The 17,702-nt window shown below is 37.2% G+C and overlaps 1 protein-coding gene across 2 annotated transcripts in view; it reads right to left on the reverse strand.

Annotated features, from left to right (window-relative positions):
- CERT1 (ceramide transporter 1) overlaps nucleotides 1-17,702 on the reverse strand; it is a 79,487-nt gene that overhangs the window by 53,491 nt on the left and 8,294 nt on the right. For both annotated transcript variants that reach the window (XM_014252359.2, XM_005522730.3), the window contains exon 3: nucleotides 1,368-1,484. In XM_014252359.2, coding sequence (XP_014107834.1) covers nucleotides 1,368-1,484 — 117 coding nt within the window. The remainder of the gene's footprint in view (nucleotides 1-1,367; nucleotides 1,485-17,702) is intronic.

Raw genomic sequence — 17,702 nt, forward strand, 5'->3', positions numbered from 1 at the left:
GCTTTCTCAGGCCACAATGAGAAGCCTGTGACTTAGTTTCATACAGGCTCTGTTCTCTGCTTTTTGCATTTAGCATCAACACAGCTTCAGGTTAAAGTTCTGCATTTCCCCCTCTAAATCATTCATGAACCCTAGTCTAAATTTTGGGCTTGGTCTATCAAGTTCCATGACTACACTAAACCATACCTGAAGACCCCCAAGCTTATAAACCAGTTTTTGAAATGCCAGTTCTATGGATGTGCAATCCAGTAACTTCTTCAGTGTATCCTCATGAGAAATTTCTCTCAGGTACTGCACTAAGAATAAATTGCAGTATTGTGGTCTCAAAAACACTCCACTGTTAACTTCATATTGTTTCTTTAGGCTACGAAGAATCCAGGCTTTGCAACTTAATTTCTTATATTTTAATATTGCATCAAAATGAAGGCAAAATGCCAAGCTACAAAGGAGTGAATACTCCAAATCGCATGATTTTTTTTTTTTTTTTTAGAGAACCATTATTAAAAGACAGCACTTTAAATTTAAGAATATGTACTGCTTATTGCAAAGAACGGGAAATAAACAGTGAAACCTCTTAGAGCTCACAGTACCTCTACAGACAATGAACACTTCAAGAAGTTGAAGGTAAAAATCCATACCTACTTGGATATCTATTTCAGTTTGTATTCCTGTAATACCTTTGTAACCCAGATTGAGAGGCTGCATTGTGCTAGGTGTTGTAGTTTAATGCTACACCTTGGGACAGTGCCTATCTTGTACCTGATAACATAATAGATGTTTTGTGTACTTTCTACCTGACCTAAAGGGCTTGAAGATCAGGCATTTTTAAAATTAAATTAAATTAATTACGTTCATTGGAAGACATATGGAACAGATGGAGAAAGCTGAACCAAAATGCGGATGAAGAATAGTGCCTTAAAAGATGAAGAGACAAAGCCAGTAATCATATCAGCAAAAGCAGTCAAATGATGAAAAAGAGTAGCCCAAAACCAGAATGATAACCTAGAGAACTGACTCTAAGACTAACAAGCTAACATCTAGGATAGATAAGAAGCAATTCAGTAATCAGGAAGAGGATGGACAAAACCTTGAAAATATCACTCAGACACTAATAAAAGCTTTTGTTTCTGTTTCAAGCTAGAGAGCTCAAGGATCACAGTTGTCAGCCCCCAGTAACATCTTATCTATGAAGAGCAAGTCAATTCCTTTGAAATGAATTTAACAGAGCTTCAATCTTGATCTCCTACCCGTCATAAATACTGTGAGTATTTTAATGACTGCACAGGGAAGCTTAAACTCTCTGCAAGCACTATGCTTGATCTAATGAGGGAATGAGAATGGAAATTAGAAAACAGAAAATTACATACCTTATGTTGTTCTATTGCATCTACCCATTGTTGTCTATGGTCTGGGTCCTGAGCCCGGAGGTACCAAACACTATCATTCACGCTGATATCAAATCTGCATTCATCAAAGTCATGGGGCTGTGACAGAAGAGAGTGTAAGGGTAGCTAAAATTAGCAACATGATCAATGTTACCTCATAGATTATTTTGACACTTAAACACTAATTGGAAAGTCTGGTCTATATTGTCTCAAATTCATCCTAGGTCCTGAATTCTGCGTTGTGTAGCTGTATCAAATAATGAACATATACTCTCATAATGAAAGATGCTGATCTTCTGAAATAAAAAAGCCTGTGTAATACATTTTTATTAAATAAAATAAATATATTAAATATAAAATATATTATCTATATTAAATATAAATATATTAAATAATTTTCTATAAATTCCACACATAATAAATTCCATATTTTCAAATACTTTGAAACAAATCCTTTAGCAAAATATCAATCATACCATTAAATATTCCTACATATATACATTTTAATTTCAAAACAGGACAACAAATCCATAACATTACTTTATTATAGCATTACCAGTATTAATTTTAGATGAAATACATACATCATAGAAAAAAAAATACCAGGATAGAACTGTAAAAGCAGACTATATCTAAATGACAAGTCAGAGCAGGAACTTAAACAAGCTGTGACATGCTCTGCCTCAACTATTTTCACCATGAATATTTCACAGATAATTGAAGCTACATGCAATCCTTTCACACAACTCCACTCAACTGCATCTAACTTTCTGTTCAAGTGCCTTAAATACTAGTAAGCTTTTACTAATGTAACAATGAAGCTGTTAAGGATAGTACAGGGAAAGAAAACAATTATCTCATTTGCCCTGCACCCTGATACTGTCAGTTCAAAGTTACTCCTTACCAAACATACAACTGAGCCCAATATTTCCCACACCCTTCATCTCTGAAAGCCATTTTTAAGGACATGTAATATAGATGTACCTGAACACCTTTTTGAAATTGAATAGGAAGAAAAAATACACATTGAAGAAGTTACAAGAGGCTAACAGGCTCCAGGATAAAGGCTAGTGATACAGTCCAAAGGACCACAAATATTGGTACCAGGGGCTGAAGACAAGTCTATGCATGTTAGGAATATCCTTTATGACACAAAGACCACTCTGCCAATACACGCATCCTGCAAACTTAAAGACTGTGAATCACTCATGGAACATGCTACAAAAGAAAACCTAGAAGTAAGTCTCATTTGTTGTCATGCGCACCATTCCAATGTTAGTGAGAATATTTTTCAAAGAATTTGGAAACCAGAAGCTATTTACACATTTAAAAAACCCAAAAAACAACACCTTTGTCTTACTCTGTGTTTAATATACTAAGAAAGAAGAAAAGTATAACAGAACTCAAATTACCAAATGAAAAAATGAGCTAGAAAGAATTTAACAAAAGTACATTAAAAAAACAAAGTGTAAGCTTAAAGCTTCATATACTTGGTCAAGCATCTGAGTGTTCAATTTTAAAGAAATTTAAACTTCCCATACAAAAACTCTCCAACAACTGTAAGAATTTAAAATCAAGCAAACAACTATATACTAATTATCTAATACCTGATCATCTCAAGTTAATTAAATTCAACCAACTTTCAAAACTGGGTCTATACACTCCTTTGCCTTCACTGAACCATACGAAGGGGTGTAAAAAGGGACATGAGGTTGTTTGACCCTGGCTGGATGCCAGGTGCCCACCAAAGTCTTAGTCACTACCCTCAGCCAGAGAGGGGAGAGAGTATGATGAAAGACTCATGAATTGAGATAATGTCAGGGAGATCATTCACCAGTTACTGCCATAGGCAAAACAGACTTGACTCACAGAAAACAGTTTAATTTATTACCAGTCAAGTCAGAGTAGGATAATAAAAAAGTTAGACACCCCATTCCTCCTTAATCAGGCTCAACTTCACTACCTTTTTTCCTCTACTATACCCCTTCAAGCATTGCGGGTCAACAAGCAATGGGAGTTGCAGTCAGTCTAAACACTTTCTGTTACTCCTTCTTCATGCTCTTTCCCTGTTCAGCAAAATAACTTTCACATGGGACAGACCTCTGTGATCTTCTCCAATGTGGGTCCTGCACAAGGGCTGCAGCTCTTCCTTAACTGCTCCAGTGTGGGTCCCTTCCATAGGGCACAGTCCTTCAGATACAGCTTGCTCCAGCATGGTTCTCCCAGGGGGCCACAAGTCCTGCCAGAAAACCTGCTACAACACGGGCTCCTCTCCTCATGGGACGACAGGTCCTGTTAGGAGGCTGCTCCAGTATGGGTTTCCCACACCCCACAGATGCTTGTGGGTGCAGGGAGACTATCTGCTTTACCATGGTCTCCCCTACAGGCTGCAGGGGAATAAATGCTTGTTCTGGTATGACTTTATAATGCTTGTATCTCCAGTAATCTGTTCTTTTTATGCTGGATATTAAGTTCTGCATCTTTAAAGCTGGTTCCAAGAACAAACAGGGGGAAAGAAGAAGCGTGCAGTTTGTTTTCAGAAAGAGCACTCCCTTCCCCGCATGCTTTCTGGACTGTGGTGTCTGCAGAATGGACAGACAGCAGGACAGAGCTCTTCTTTACTTTTAGTTTTTAGCTAGCTAAGGCAGAGCAGTTTCCTGAACTTGTTTTTTTTTCCTTTTTTCTTAGATCTGTTCAAACCCGTTCTAAACTGAAAACCTAAGAAAACAGCAAGAGCTCACATCTGTAGCACACCAGGGCCTGGGCCTTGGATTTTCCAGCACCAGAGGGACTGATAAGAGACTGAGCAAACCAAACTACACCCATGGCAAGGACTTCCTATATTTATCATCTCTTCAAACAGCAAGAAGTTTTGTTGTTAGTATTATTCAATTTTTATGCTTATAGATACTTCACTTGTTAAATAGCTATTTTCCACTTTTCTCCAAAAAAATCTTTTCCCAAACCAATAAAAATAAAAACCGCTTAAATCTGCTCTCTAAAAGGACCCCCATTCAGAGGTTTTATCCCAAATTTACCCTAAACCAAAACAATGCTCCAGCACTTGACCACGTGTTCCCCCTCCTTCCTCAAAGACCTGTGCATTGGCAGAGCTGTTGCTCTCAAATATTCTCAGCCCTCCCTCCCAATCCATGTTGCACAGCAGTTTGTACACTTTCTTAGGTATGTTGCAACAGAGGCAATACACCACCATCTCTGATTAACTCAGTTTTGGCCATCAGCAGATCAATCTTGGATCCAGACAGAGCTGGGTCTGTAACATACAGAGGCAACTTCTCCATCTGCACATATAAGCCACATCTGTACCCCGCTGCTACCAAAACTCACCACACAGACCCAATATAGGACAATACACATCTGCTAGTCCAGGTCACTCTTCTTCAAGCTGCATTTTCTGTTATAATTATTACTATATATGTAAAATAAGTTCATCAGCTTTAGAACAGCAAACCTGCTAAGGCAATGTATCATGTGGCTGTTCCCAGTCAGTCCTGACAGGTCTTCATTTAGTCATGTGATGGGGAACATACATCAACAACCAGAGATATTCTAAAAAACTCACCCAAAAAGAAAATCTAGAAAGATTAGCTATCAAGGTTTTTCCTGACATGATAGCATTCCTCAGCTTGAACTCTGATTCTTGGAAGTCTTTTGGGAAGAATTACAAGCAATTACATCGTATGTGATTAGAAAGATTTGCCAAAATTCATCCTAAAAGCCTGTAGCACTAACTGATAGCACGCTTCCACATGGTGCACTTACTTCAATTCACCATCATCCTTGCGTTCCCCTGAATCTCATCGCTAACCTAAACATCTTCTAGTGCAACTTAAGACTATCACCATCACCTCTCTTCTTTTCAAAGACAGGTTTTTGTATTCCCCTTCTTTCCAAAGCAGCTTTTAATATATTTGAAAATCTGTATCTTGTTGCTAAGACATGGAAAGAAGATGCTTTCTCTGAGGACTATAGAAAGCTTTAAACACTTTTCTCCACCATTTACTGCATACACAGTTCTGCATTACATGAAGTTAAGAGACTAAGTCACACTATATATATTTATATATAATTGACCACCCTGTCAAAGCGGGGGATTGTCCTACTCTGTTCTGCACTGGGACAGCCTCAACTTGAGCTCTGTGTACAGGTTCAAGCACGAAAATATAAGAAAGACGTAAAGCTATTAGAGAACATCCAAAGGAGGGCCACAAAGATGGTGAAGGGTCTGGAGGGGAAGCCATATGAGGAGAGGCTGAAGCCATTCAGATTATTCAGCCTGACAGAGACTGAGGAGAGACCTCATTGTGGTCTTTAACATCTTTACAAGAAGCAGTGAGGCAGACACTGATCTCTTCACTCTCATGACCAGTGACAGGACCTAATGAGGTGGCATGAAGCTGAGTCCGGGGAGGTTTAGGTTGGATATGGAGAGTAAGCTTTTCATCCAGGGCATCGCTGAGCACTGGAAGAGGCTCCCCAGAGAAGTGGGCAACACCAAGCCTGACAGAATTCAAGAAGTGTTTGGACAAAGCTCATGGGCACATGGTGGGACTCTTGAGGCTCTGCTGCACAGGACCAGTAGTTGGACTAGGTGATCTTGGTGCATCCCTTCTAACTCAGCATATTTTGTGATTCTATAGATCAGGTTTAGGGTTATAGTCAGCTCACCATGCAGTTCCATGTTACAAAAACATACAGATGATCAGGTGATCCTGTTGGATCAAGGTGCTAAAATAAAAGAAATAACCAATAACAAGGTTAAATATGCTTCAAAAGGAAGGCAGGTACATGATTTGCTGTTCACTTATTTAATACCCTGCAGTATGTATAAATGACCTATTAAAATCATTGTTTATCATCATTTGCCTCTGATGTTTTGTTTTTTCTTTGAAAACATGCATCATTGGAAGAACCCTGAATTAACTGAACACAAAAGACAAATAAATCACCTGAATCATGTGATGTGCTCTTTTCCTAACACAGAACAAATCAGATTGTTTCTGACTAACCCCCTTCTCCACCAGCCCAGAGTTCACATTTTATTTTCACCAGTAATTTGGCAGACTTCTGTATGTAACTTTATGGCAGCATATGTTATATTCTCCTCCCCCTGAGCTACAGATAAACTTCCTTGGTTTACTTCTGACTATAAGTACTTTTATTGTTTTCTGTAGCTGCATCTAGCAAAGACTACAAAGCATTATTCACAACTTCTCAGGTCTGTCCTTTATTCTTCTAACAATCTCATCAGACTAGTTTGATTCCTTTATGCTTCCTGGAATTTTTTCCATTTCTCTTCACTTTCTTCCTATAGACTGCAACTCATTTAATTTAGATGTAATTTCTTTCTGAAGTTCACTGTTTTTAGCCTAGTGTTGCCTATCCCCTTTACACTCAGAAGCTGTTATAAAAAAATGGTACAGTTCTTAGCCAGTCATATGACAGGACCTTGGAGAATAAATAGGGATTTTCATCTGTAACAAGCTAAGGACATGTGCTGAGGCCAGGATATGTCCTAATGACCTTTCACAATCAAGGTAAGGCAAGAAAGAGGAATGTTTTAGTTTTGCAGGGAAGCAGGAAGCAAGCTGGAGTCCACTATCTATCCTCAGGATTTAAAGCACCTTGGAGATCAGCTGCTTTTTCCCAACTCACAGCAGTCTCAAGCAACATACACAAATTAAGAGGACATTGTGGAATAAAATCCAGATCACGACATTTCAAATGGGGGCACCTGAAAACATTTACAGCATTTTCAAAGCTGAGTTGCACAGACTTAAGTGTCTGTGGCAGAGGTGACCTCTGTGTACACCAAGAGCTCCTTTGGGAGCCCACATTAAAACAAACAAACAAAAAGCCCCCACAGCTAAATCAAAATTTAATTCAAGAACATGCAGCAAGAAATAGGCCTCCAGCATCCACAAACACCCTTTCTGTATGACTCCTAAACTTTTTTCTAAGGCACCAGCACAGAATCCTACAGAAATAAAGGCAATTCCAAGTATTCAAGCATCCTAGATATTTCCAAAACCATAGATACTAGCTTTTAAATTCCAAACATTTCTAAGCAGAAACACTCACTTGGCTACAGTTACCGAGGAAGTCAGTAGCCAGTTCAGGTCTCACGAGTCATAGCTGATTGCATTGCCACAAAATCCTTCCTGCTATACAGTTGTCAAGCCTGGGGTATTCATAAAACAAGCTTCAGAGCAGTATCTACTTGAAAAATACTGGTTCGGGTGCTTAAGGCAAATCACACAGGAAAGATAAAGTGTTTTTATAGACTTTATAACCTTCAAGAGTAGAGTATAACCTTCAGGAGTACTCCATGCAAGGAGAAAAAAAACAAACTAAAACCAAACCTTGAATGAAGAAACTTTTGCTTGATCTCTCCCACTACTCCAAATGCTAATGGCATTTTGTGTTCATAGTAGATACAATTCATGTCTGCACACTACAATTATTAAAGCATGCTTCTGCCACTATTCTCACTGCAGAACTAGAACTTAACTAAACTGAAATTATTTTAAAATTTGGAAGGTTTTTCTTATTGAGAAACTCCTGGGCTGGGAACTAGGACACAATACAAACAATAGAGGCCTACACAAAATGAAAATGACAGTTCCTTAGATCTCAGACATGAATGCCACTAGCATAAATTAACAGAGGCTGTCATCTAGCCTAAACTAAAACGTGAAACCTGATGTTCCCCTTTGCTTCTCGTAGTGCAACTCAACTCAAGGGAACTTAACATTCTTTTTTTCTGAGTCAGTTTGAGAATGGTGTCAACCAGAAGTCACTTAACTGAAAATTGAGAAAACAAATTCAAGTTTTGGTAATCAAACTTCAAATGGCCTACACATACATGCCTTATATCAGAGTACCTAAAATGACAGAGGACACATGACTGACACTGAGAATGGTTTCAAGCACCAGCACTTCATTAGTCCCTAGTATGACTTTATATCCTTTCCCCTTAAACATATATTTATGTTTAAATATAACATAATTTATGTTATGCATAACACCTGTGTGCCCTTTCACTCTTTCGTGATTGAGCAATACAAATCAGCATTCCATGCTCCTTTTCTTTTAATGATGTTCACCTGTCTTACACAGCTGAACCTTATCAGGGGCAAGATTGTCTGCAGCATTATATCTATTCTTTTACAATCTATTCTCCCACACCTAAAGCTATTAAAAATGCCAATACTCAGCTTTTAAGAAACAAAAGAAGCCTTACCAAATTAAGTTGACTAAAGTGTTTTGCATATATTTCATTGATGCAAATGCTGCAACTCATGCTTGCACAGTTGTTTGGGTTTTTTTGCATGTAGCACGTGTATAGGGACAAACCATCCAGATATATTCTTTTCCTCCTGGAATCCAACTTGGTGCATTCAGTCCTTTGCTTCATCTGCTGAGGAAATACTGAAACAATACTCTGCAATTCTGATGTCTGTCTGCAAGCATCTTCACGTTAATATGCCTGTAAATCTTTTTAAGATAGCAAACTTCACCAGTTTTGACTTAAATACCTCTTATAAAAGTAGACATGAAGTTGTACCCTGGATAATGAGATGCCAGCCAGACTATAGCTATTCATAAAAAACATTTCCAGCTCAAGAGAGCTGAATAAACAACTTTTCCTATGTGAACAGTGTCACTGTCCTACCATGCAAGGTACAATTTATCTGCTGTTTAGTTTTTTTACCATTCCCACGGAATTCAGGAAAAAGCATCCTTTTTGCACTGTTCTTCAACTTCCTGAAATCCTCCAGTTACAAAGTACCTGAACAAACTACCACTTCCTCCACAAAAAACCCAGCTCAGAGCACTTACCACCAATCTACAGATTTGCTTATTAGTTTTCACAGATCATTCAATAGGTTTTGGACCTGGATGTATTCATTCAAATGCCAAAACCACATCTATCCTCTCAACTTTTCAACAGGAAATTGAAAAGATAACTCCAGGATAATATGGATAGGACAAGAAAGAAGAGAGGGGCACAAGCAACAATCAGAAAAAAATAAACTGCATCTGTAACATGGTATAACTTTTGAAACAGACAGAAATTTAAAAGAGCACTGTATTCACCTATAAGCAAGGAAAACTCACAACAGAAGGCAGAAATCGGGACAAAGGGAGAGATGTACATGTGATAATTTAGGATGCAATGGACAGCCAGTATTGCATACAGTACAGATACTGGAACCAGTATCCTATGTTAAAAAAAGAGAAGGCACAATATATAATGAGCTATAGAAATGCAATAATGAGCACCTTAAAAATTAGTTAACATGATGGAATAGAAAAAGGGAAAGCAATGCAATGTAGTAGGTAATAACATTAAATAAAGAAAATTAAAAAAAATCATTCCATGATTCTCGGTAAGCATCATGTATCAAAGCAAGAAAAACATTGCAATTACTGGGAATTGAGGCTAACACCGAAGTACGTACTTTGACTACAGGAATAAAGGAAAAAGTTACATGAACACATTCTACCTGTATCTACATTGAGATGCTATCAAAATCAGAAAACAAAAAGGTTCCTTTAAGATCTGTGCTGTGTGACAGAAGAATTTCGTTCTAAAAGTACACATGAAAACTGTATTTCAGCTCCCATGTAAAACCAGTTTGGAACAGGCAATGGCTGTGATTATTTAACTAGAAAAAAGCAAATGAAAAATCCAGGACAAGTTTGAAAAAATGCATGCCTTAAAATAATTTTTTGAAAGCATTTAATTCATGACAGATCCAAACTGTGAAGAAATTGTCCCCTGCTTTCAAAATGTAAAATGGCTAAAAATGCTAACTTTTCAAAAAACTTTGAACAGAAAGATAGTGAAATTAAGTACCACTGATTTTAAAGCTGCATTCTACATTATGAATAATACTTAAAATCATCAATGGAAAAATCCTATCAGCTGAATCACAATATGTGTTTTACCAAATAATACTATGCATGGTTAGGATTTTACCAGACAAGACTAGTCAAAGGCACTGTCATTTGTGCCTTATTAAATACTAAATAGTAGTATTTTTCAAGTTAAGATATTTCTCTCCAGTCACTGAAAAGCTCATGGGTCAAGATAAAGACAGAGAAACCACTTACCTACTGCCAGTATGGTCAACAAACAGATTTGATTTGGAGAAAACTGACAATTTATTGCAAAGTAGAGTTGGATGGTGAGAAACAGGAGAGGCACAGGGAGATTGGTAATGAGGGCTATGGTCTAACACTAATTCTGCCACTCCTTCCTCGTGCTTTCAAATGCTCTAGCAAGGATTGTATCCATCACTGCAATTCTTTGGGGTAAACCTGTTATAGCATGGGCTCTTTGGAGGCTGCAGCATCTGTCAAGACATATCCAGCCACCACGGTTAGGTTCTAAACAGGTAGCAGTGTGGTTGTCTGGTCTGGTGTGATTCTCTGCATGGGTTACACCAAAAATGCCTGCACAATGCTCTCTTCTACATGCTGCTGGGGATCTCACTGTGTGGCTGGAGCCATCTCTTCCTGTCCGGACAGCTGCTTCTCACACCTTTTCCTCTCTCCTCTCTTTCTTACACAGTGCTGAGCAGCATTTTTGCCATTTAACTCTGTTTACCTTGAGATGTTTCACACTGACTGTGGGGCTCAGCTGTGCCCTGCACTGTGTCCACTGAAGATGACCATGTTCTGTGCAGGACAACCTGTGAATTTCCTCACAGAAACTGCACAGCAGACCCCCAGCCCCATGAGGTACACTCAGTGCAATCATAAAAGCTCTTCAAGATCCCTCTGTCACTATGATTTATTTTTGAAGACACTTGGCTTTAGAACTATAAACATTCAAGCAATTAATTTTGCAAGGATTTTTTTAATAATCAGTATCTATCCTGGATCTAAGTCTCAGGATGGAGCAACTTAAAGAAAGCATTATACTTCATTACTTATAATACATTTTATTAATAATGTACTGAAATCCTAAAAGACATTACAAGTTCTAATTTCCTATATTTGTAATATTTGCCTCCTGCTGCCCCAAGAAAAGCCAAGTGGATCCACGAACTTGCTGAATTAAGGTCTACCAAGAGTCACAACACAAAATTTCTGATTTCCCTTTCTTAGTTCTAAAATCCAATAAAAACACTGGACTATAATGTCTTGCCTTTCCTTGTTATTCTTAAGCAATAAGAACCCACTTTTTAGTTACATCAGCTGGCTGTACTCTTTTTACATTTATTTGTACAGTATTTTTTTCTTTTATGACAGTATAGGAAAACCTTCTTACAAACAAGCAAGTAAATAAGACAGTTCTATGCCTATTAAAAATTATAAACCTTTAGGGAGGGGCAAAATATGGGATATCTAACTTCTTGCTCATTAGCACATTAAAAAGAAAACTTTCTCATAATAGCATATTTGCACATGTAGAAAAAAAAGCCTTATAAAGCAAATAGGCTTAAAAATACAAAACCCAATTAAATGTTTTTACATTCTTTGCTACTCCCCAAATATTCCACTTCAGGTTTTTAGTCAGGGTATTTTCTTCTCAAAATGCCTTAAACATTTATTTTTAAGTAATGATCTTATCTTTCCAAAATCTAGCTAAAGTAGAGGCCAGTGTAAGCAGAATTTAAAGTTATTTTGTGAGCGTAGCATGCAAATTTAAAATTAACTTAGTTTGATCCTTTGCAAAGAAACTCTCTCATGGGAGAACTGTCCTTTTAAGCCTGGATCAAGCATACATTGCAAGTTACTTTAGCACTGAAACCACATTTAAAATTTGAAATTACAGACTTCAGGTGTAAACCTGGTCAATCTGGTTTTCTGCATACCTGCTGAATAGATTTATATGCAAAAGTGATCATATAAAACCATTTTCATATTTATTTGTGAGGAATTAATCTATCTTACAGGACAGTATCTTACAGTATACGATTTTTTAGATTAGTATTTTATCAAATCATTTCTGTGTTAATGAAGTGGAATTAGTAGGTAGCATCAACTCATGTTGTACTGGTTTTTAAGTAAACATACCCCTGACACTGCTATTCTCAAGTGCCTACTCAAAAAAATTACTTGTAATAGCAAGACCTAGAGTATAACAAATGTGCACTTGAAATGTCAGCTAAACTTTAGTCAAATACATGGAATGGCTATTCTGTGTTACCAGAAGAAAGAGGGCAAGGCTGAAATAGCTGTAAACCAGCATGTGCTTGCAGCTGTCACTTTAAGTGATCTACTAGTGACAACAGATACATGTAAAAGCTCCATGGATTAGTAAATTGGTATTAACAGATTTAGATACGCACAGAGAGAAATCAGGATATAACTAATGGGCCTGTACTGTTTAAACATAGTCTGAAGAACTTGAGACTTGGCCTAACTCATTAAATTTACCTTTAGAGCTAGCTATCAGTTATGGAAATGGAAGCATGCATGCTATTGCTTTGGTAAGAACTAAGTCAAAGTGAATCCCCTACAGGGAAATTCACATGGTACTTCTCAGGTTTACAGTTGGAACAAGACATTTGCATTATCCACCAGAAACATGCATCAGCCAGAGAAAAAAAAAAACAACCAAGAGAATTAGACTATAGGAAAACATCAAGCTAGAATTGATTACAAATCACCATGTTAAACTTCTTAAGACTCACATAATATACAGCAAGAAGCTAGAGTTATCAATCAGGAAGGAAGCCAAGCAACTTTGTATCAACTTTAGAGAATGCAGAGACACTGTCTGAGCCACTTTTTTTAAAGTTTGTTTTTACTGGACTGTCAAATACAGGAGCAGGAATCACACTCGCACTCCTAAAATAACTATTTGTATATTGATTAATTTAGTTGTACCTCTGACAATGTACCACAGTGTAGCACAGGAGACCCAACTCTCTCACATACACCAGTTGGCAACAGAACAAAATGGATTTCACATGAAAATCATGAGTGAATATCCAGAGAAGGTACTCTACCCTAAGACAAAAGCCATGCCTGACAGCACTATATTGAGCTGACAGAGCAGAACATTCTGGACTTAAATTCACAGTGTTGGGAATGGAGATTTCAGTTCTAGGAAATCAGTAGTGTTCCATCTAGAACAGAGACCTGATGCACCTGCAAAAGCACCAAACTAAGACTGAAGATTAGCTTGGTTTGAATCCAAACATAAGTAACTTAACACAGTAGACCTTGGAACCAGGTGTCTCTTGTTACGGTATAAAAATTAAGCATGAGATACCAAAGATCTTGAAACCATGGACACAAATGAAAAGCCATGGCCCCAGAACCATAAATAACTCCTTAATGGTCAAACACTAGCCAGTGAAAACATGCAACCTCACAGCTGAGAAGGTTGTTTTTGCTCTTGGTAGGCAGGCGACTTAAAAGAAAAAACCCAGCAACAGGGCAAGGAAGCAACAAGGCTACAGCCTGGGAAAGGAACAGCTCTCCAGCAACACACCACATGCAGTCTAGCATCAGGTGCTTACAAAAGATCCTAATTTGCGCCCCTCTGTTTTGGCAAAAGATGCATACTTCAGTTCTATACCTGTCCTTTCATCCAACCTTCCCCATCCCTCACTGAAGAGCTCTTCAATTAAGTTACCTTTGCCTCAGCAACTAGGACCATCGAGAACAAAGATATCAGGCTAGAAATATGGTACTGGCTCCATGGTACTGCACAGTCACAGATAACTTAGGATGTAAGTCAGATATACGTGACTGCTTTGAATACAAAATTACAACACTTACTGTGTATTAAGTAATGTATAGAAATAATTAACAACGTGTAGGAACTAATTAAAAGGACAAGGCATGTTGCTAATGAATGTCAGTCTGAAAGCTTTCATTCTGAAGTTTAAAATTGACCTGAATTGTCAGTCTAAATTCTGCCATCACATCTACCCCTAGTTCTTTTATACATATATGTATATATTTGCATGTGTGTACATAGAGATCTATATACGCACACATAATTAGTTTTGAAAGAGCTGAAAAAAATAATATAAGAGCAACACTTGTCCTTAAAAGGCAGCTTTTAAACTTAAAAAGCCTTAAGAAAATATTAGGCAGCAGTTACAATACAATCTCAGTTAAGTACCTGGAGACCTGGGGTAGTAAATTCTGTTCCAACTCGTCTTCTTAACTAAGGAATGATGAACTTCAGTTGAGAGGAAAGACACATCAAACAGATTTAACAAGTGGTGAAGCTGGCCACACTATTTGATTGAATTCACCCTAACTAGAATTCAACAAGAACACCAGAAAATAGCAACTAAAGTATACGCCTAAAGGAGGAGGGAAGAAGATTAACTGGGAGAAGAAGAAAACAACACTCAAGCTATGACAAACTACTTTGAATGTATGAACAGAAAGGGTGGTTAAGCAAGCAACTTCAGGAAGCATCTGAAAAAGAGATGGCCAGCTGCAGCTTATGTTAGTAGATGAAAAGTATTCTGACTTTTTGATTTAGTATTCTATAAATGCATTTCTAAAAGTGAGGTCTAATATTGTACAAATCCTCAATAGAGCTGTTGAAAACGTCATTAACAGCTATCACAAGACGCATCAGAATCAACAGCAAGTTGCCTAGGAGGACTATTGAGCAACACTACAGCCCTGAAGGGAGTGACATATGAACTAACCGTATTCATGAACAAGAAATCAACTATAAATCACTGTTACAAAAATGCACAGAGATTCAGATTGAGCAAGAATAAGAATTGCAAGTACCACAGAAAAAAATTGATGAGCTATAAAATCCTAATACCTAAAACATTGAAATTATTTAAAACTTGCTATGCACATGTGAAAAATACTCCACAGCATGAAACTGCTGCAATATACTGCTCCACAGGCATGAATTATGACCCTGAAGAGTATGCCAAATAATGAACAGTGTTAGAATTTAATTTTCTTAACAAAAACGTCATGCAGGGGAATCATACTCTCACTGATAATAAGATGACAGAAATACTGCTGGATTACAACCCTAATTTCACGAGTGTTAACACATGATTCTATTCAAGTACTAAAGACTAATTCTTCAGCAATATTAAGTAACGGTAAAATATTTAGTTAATGTACATTGTAGATTTTTTTTTTTACATCTTAATAATTTTAGAAGCTGCATCACGGTACAAAGAACAGCCTCACTGAGCTGATCTGGATGTGTATTTTTCCATTTCTGACTTAATTTCTCCAATACACACTACAGAAATAATCATCTATCTCTCCACCATGCCAAATAATTGATTTTTGCTTGACAAGGATATTAGCATGTCATAGAACTTTGACATATACACACATTTTCACTTCACATCAACCCATCAATGGGTTGGCTCAGATAATTCAGAGGCATACACAAACTTGTACAGAGGATGTGAATGCCAAAACTAATTGTCCAGGAGAATCCTGTATTTCACGCAACTTCCACATGCCGTACCAGCAGTGGCCCAGTGTCATTATTTCCTAGGCATTTACTCCCTTTCCCTTCCTCCCTATCCTGTTGCTCTTTGGCATTTTCCACTCTAGAACAGAATCACCTCAGGCCTTTCACATATGCGTAAGTATTCCTAACTACGTTTGCCCCTCTTTAGAATATCCATTTCCCACTTAGCCAAAATCTCCCACCAGTCCAGATTTAACCACTTGATTGAGACACACGCGAAAGCCTAACAGTACTAATTTCCACATGTCCTAAATAAACCCCGACCTAGTTAGGGCTTGTATTATAAGTCTTAGTTTACTCAGATCATTTTTTTAGTAGCAACTAAGGCTGAGAAGGCACTTTATCAAATTATAGAAAATTAATTATTCAATTAAATGCCCATCACGTCATGCTACACCAGATTGATTTCCAGCCTCAAATAGTTGGAACAAAATTTTCCCAAGCAATTGGCAATTACTACAAATTTACTGCTAGTGTTTCTGCCCAGGGCATGGACTTACGGCTCAACTTTTTTAATAAAAACTTTCACAAACTAAAACCTATCAGTTTCCATTCACCTTAACTAGCAACAAACTCAAGCAAACCTTACTTACAGATACAAACTGATTACAGCACTCTTTTATCATAAGCAGGTATGTTAGCAAGACCAAATTTTGACACAGTAGCTAGGAAGAAAAATAAACCCAAACTTTTCTTTCTTCTATATTACTTCTAAACACTACCACATCAAATAAGTCCAAAACACTGTTACATTTCCCATAGTATAAAGTGTAAAAGAAGCACATCAATACACTGTTAATGTAAAGAAAAATTTTTCAAAGTCTGTTTTGCAAGACATGATTCTTCATGCTACTAAGAACATTTCTTGTCTTGTCTGACACCTCCTTCAATTAAAAATACACATCTTTGTAATAAAACTTAAAGATTTGTAGGGTTTGATGTTTCTGTGAAAAACACTCATAGGAAGGTTCTGCATGTGTTTTAATTCATGAACATATGAAGCCTTTTCTGTTAACCTGACAATCTATTTTTAAAAATGTCAATCTGTACTTCCTCTCACAACTGCCCAATTATTAATGGTGGTCAGTATCACTCTATAAATAAAATATAAATACTACCAGAGTGAGGAAAAGTGGCTGTTTAACTAAGCGTATCTTTAAAAAGTGGGGTAAGTTTTTTATTTTTAGTGGTTGTTTACTGGACACAAATGTAAGTCTCTCTTCAGACTATATATAAGGAAATGAGAAATTTAAAATTGAGAACTGACAGTTTAGCTCTTCATGTACAGTGTTCTTGTTCTTTTTGTAAGCTGAAAGTAACACATGTTTACATCTGTCCTAATTTATTAAATGAGTATTTATGAAGTTCCTTACAACAAGAATTTATTACTACTTAGGAAGGAAAAAAAAATCTAAGACAAGTCACTAAGCTGTCCCTCAGACAGACTTCCATTTTCCATCTCCTTGCTTTTCCTGAGCTCCAGATATTCACAAAAGATACTCAACCCCTAGACCTTTTAGAAGTTCATTCTGAAGCTAAATGGCTGGCTTGCAATTTTTATACTAATATAAATTGTCATTTCTGCCCTCATTAAGCAACTGTGCTTTCCAATTGCTGTTTCTGGAAGAAAAAGGGCCCCAACAAACTAGTTTGCTTGAAAGTATCTCCACGATGCAATTTATTGCTTAGTCCTAGTTCAAGCATTTCCAAAGAGCTGACTAATTGTCCCTTTACAATGTAATAAAAACAAAGTACTCCAAAACCCCCAAACTAGAAAACAATAGCAAGTTTCCATAAAGGTTTTGATATGCATATACATCATTGCAGTATAACCAAAGCCAAGGAAAACC

This window comes from Pseudopodoces humilis, chromosome 4, assembly GCF_049639895.1.
Source record: "Pseudopodoces humilis isolate 2021_Gansu_Grassland_sample_001 chromosome 4, ASM4963989v1, whole genome shotgun sequence".
Lineage (NCBI taxonomy): Eukaryota > Metazoa > Chordata > Aves > Passeriformes > Paridae > Pseudopodoces > Pseudopodoces humilis.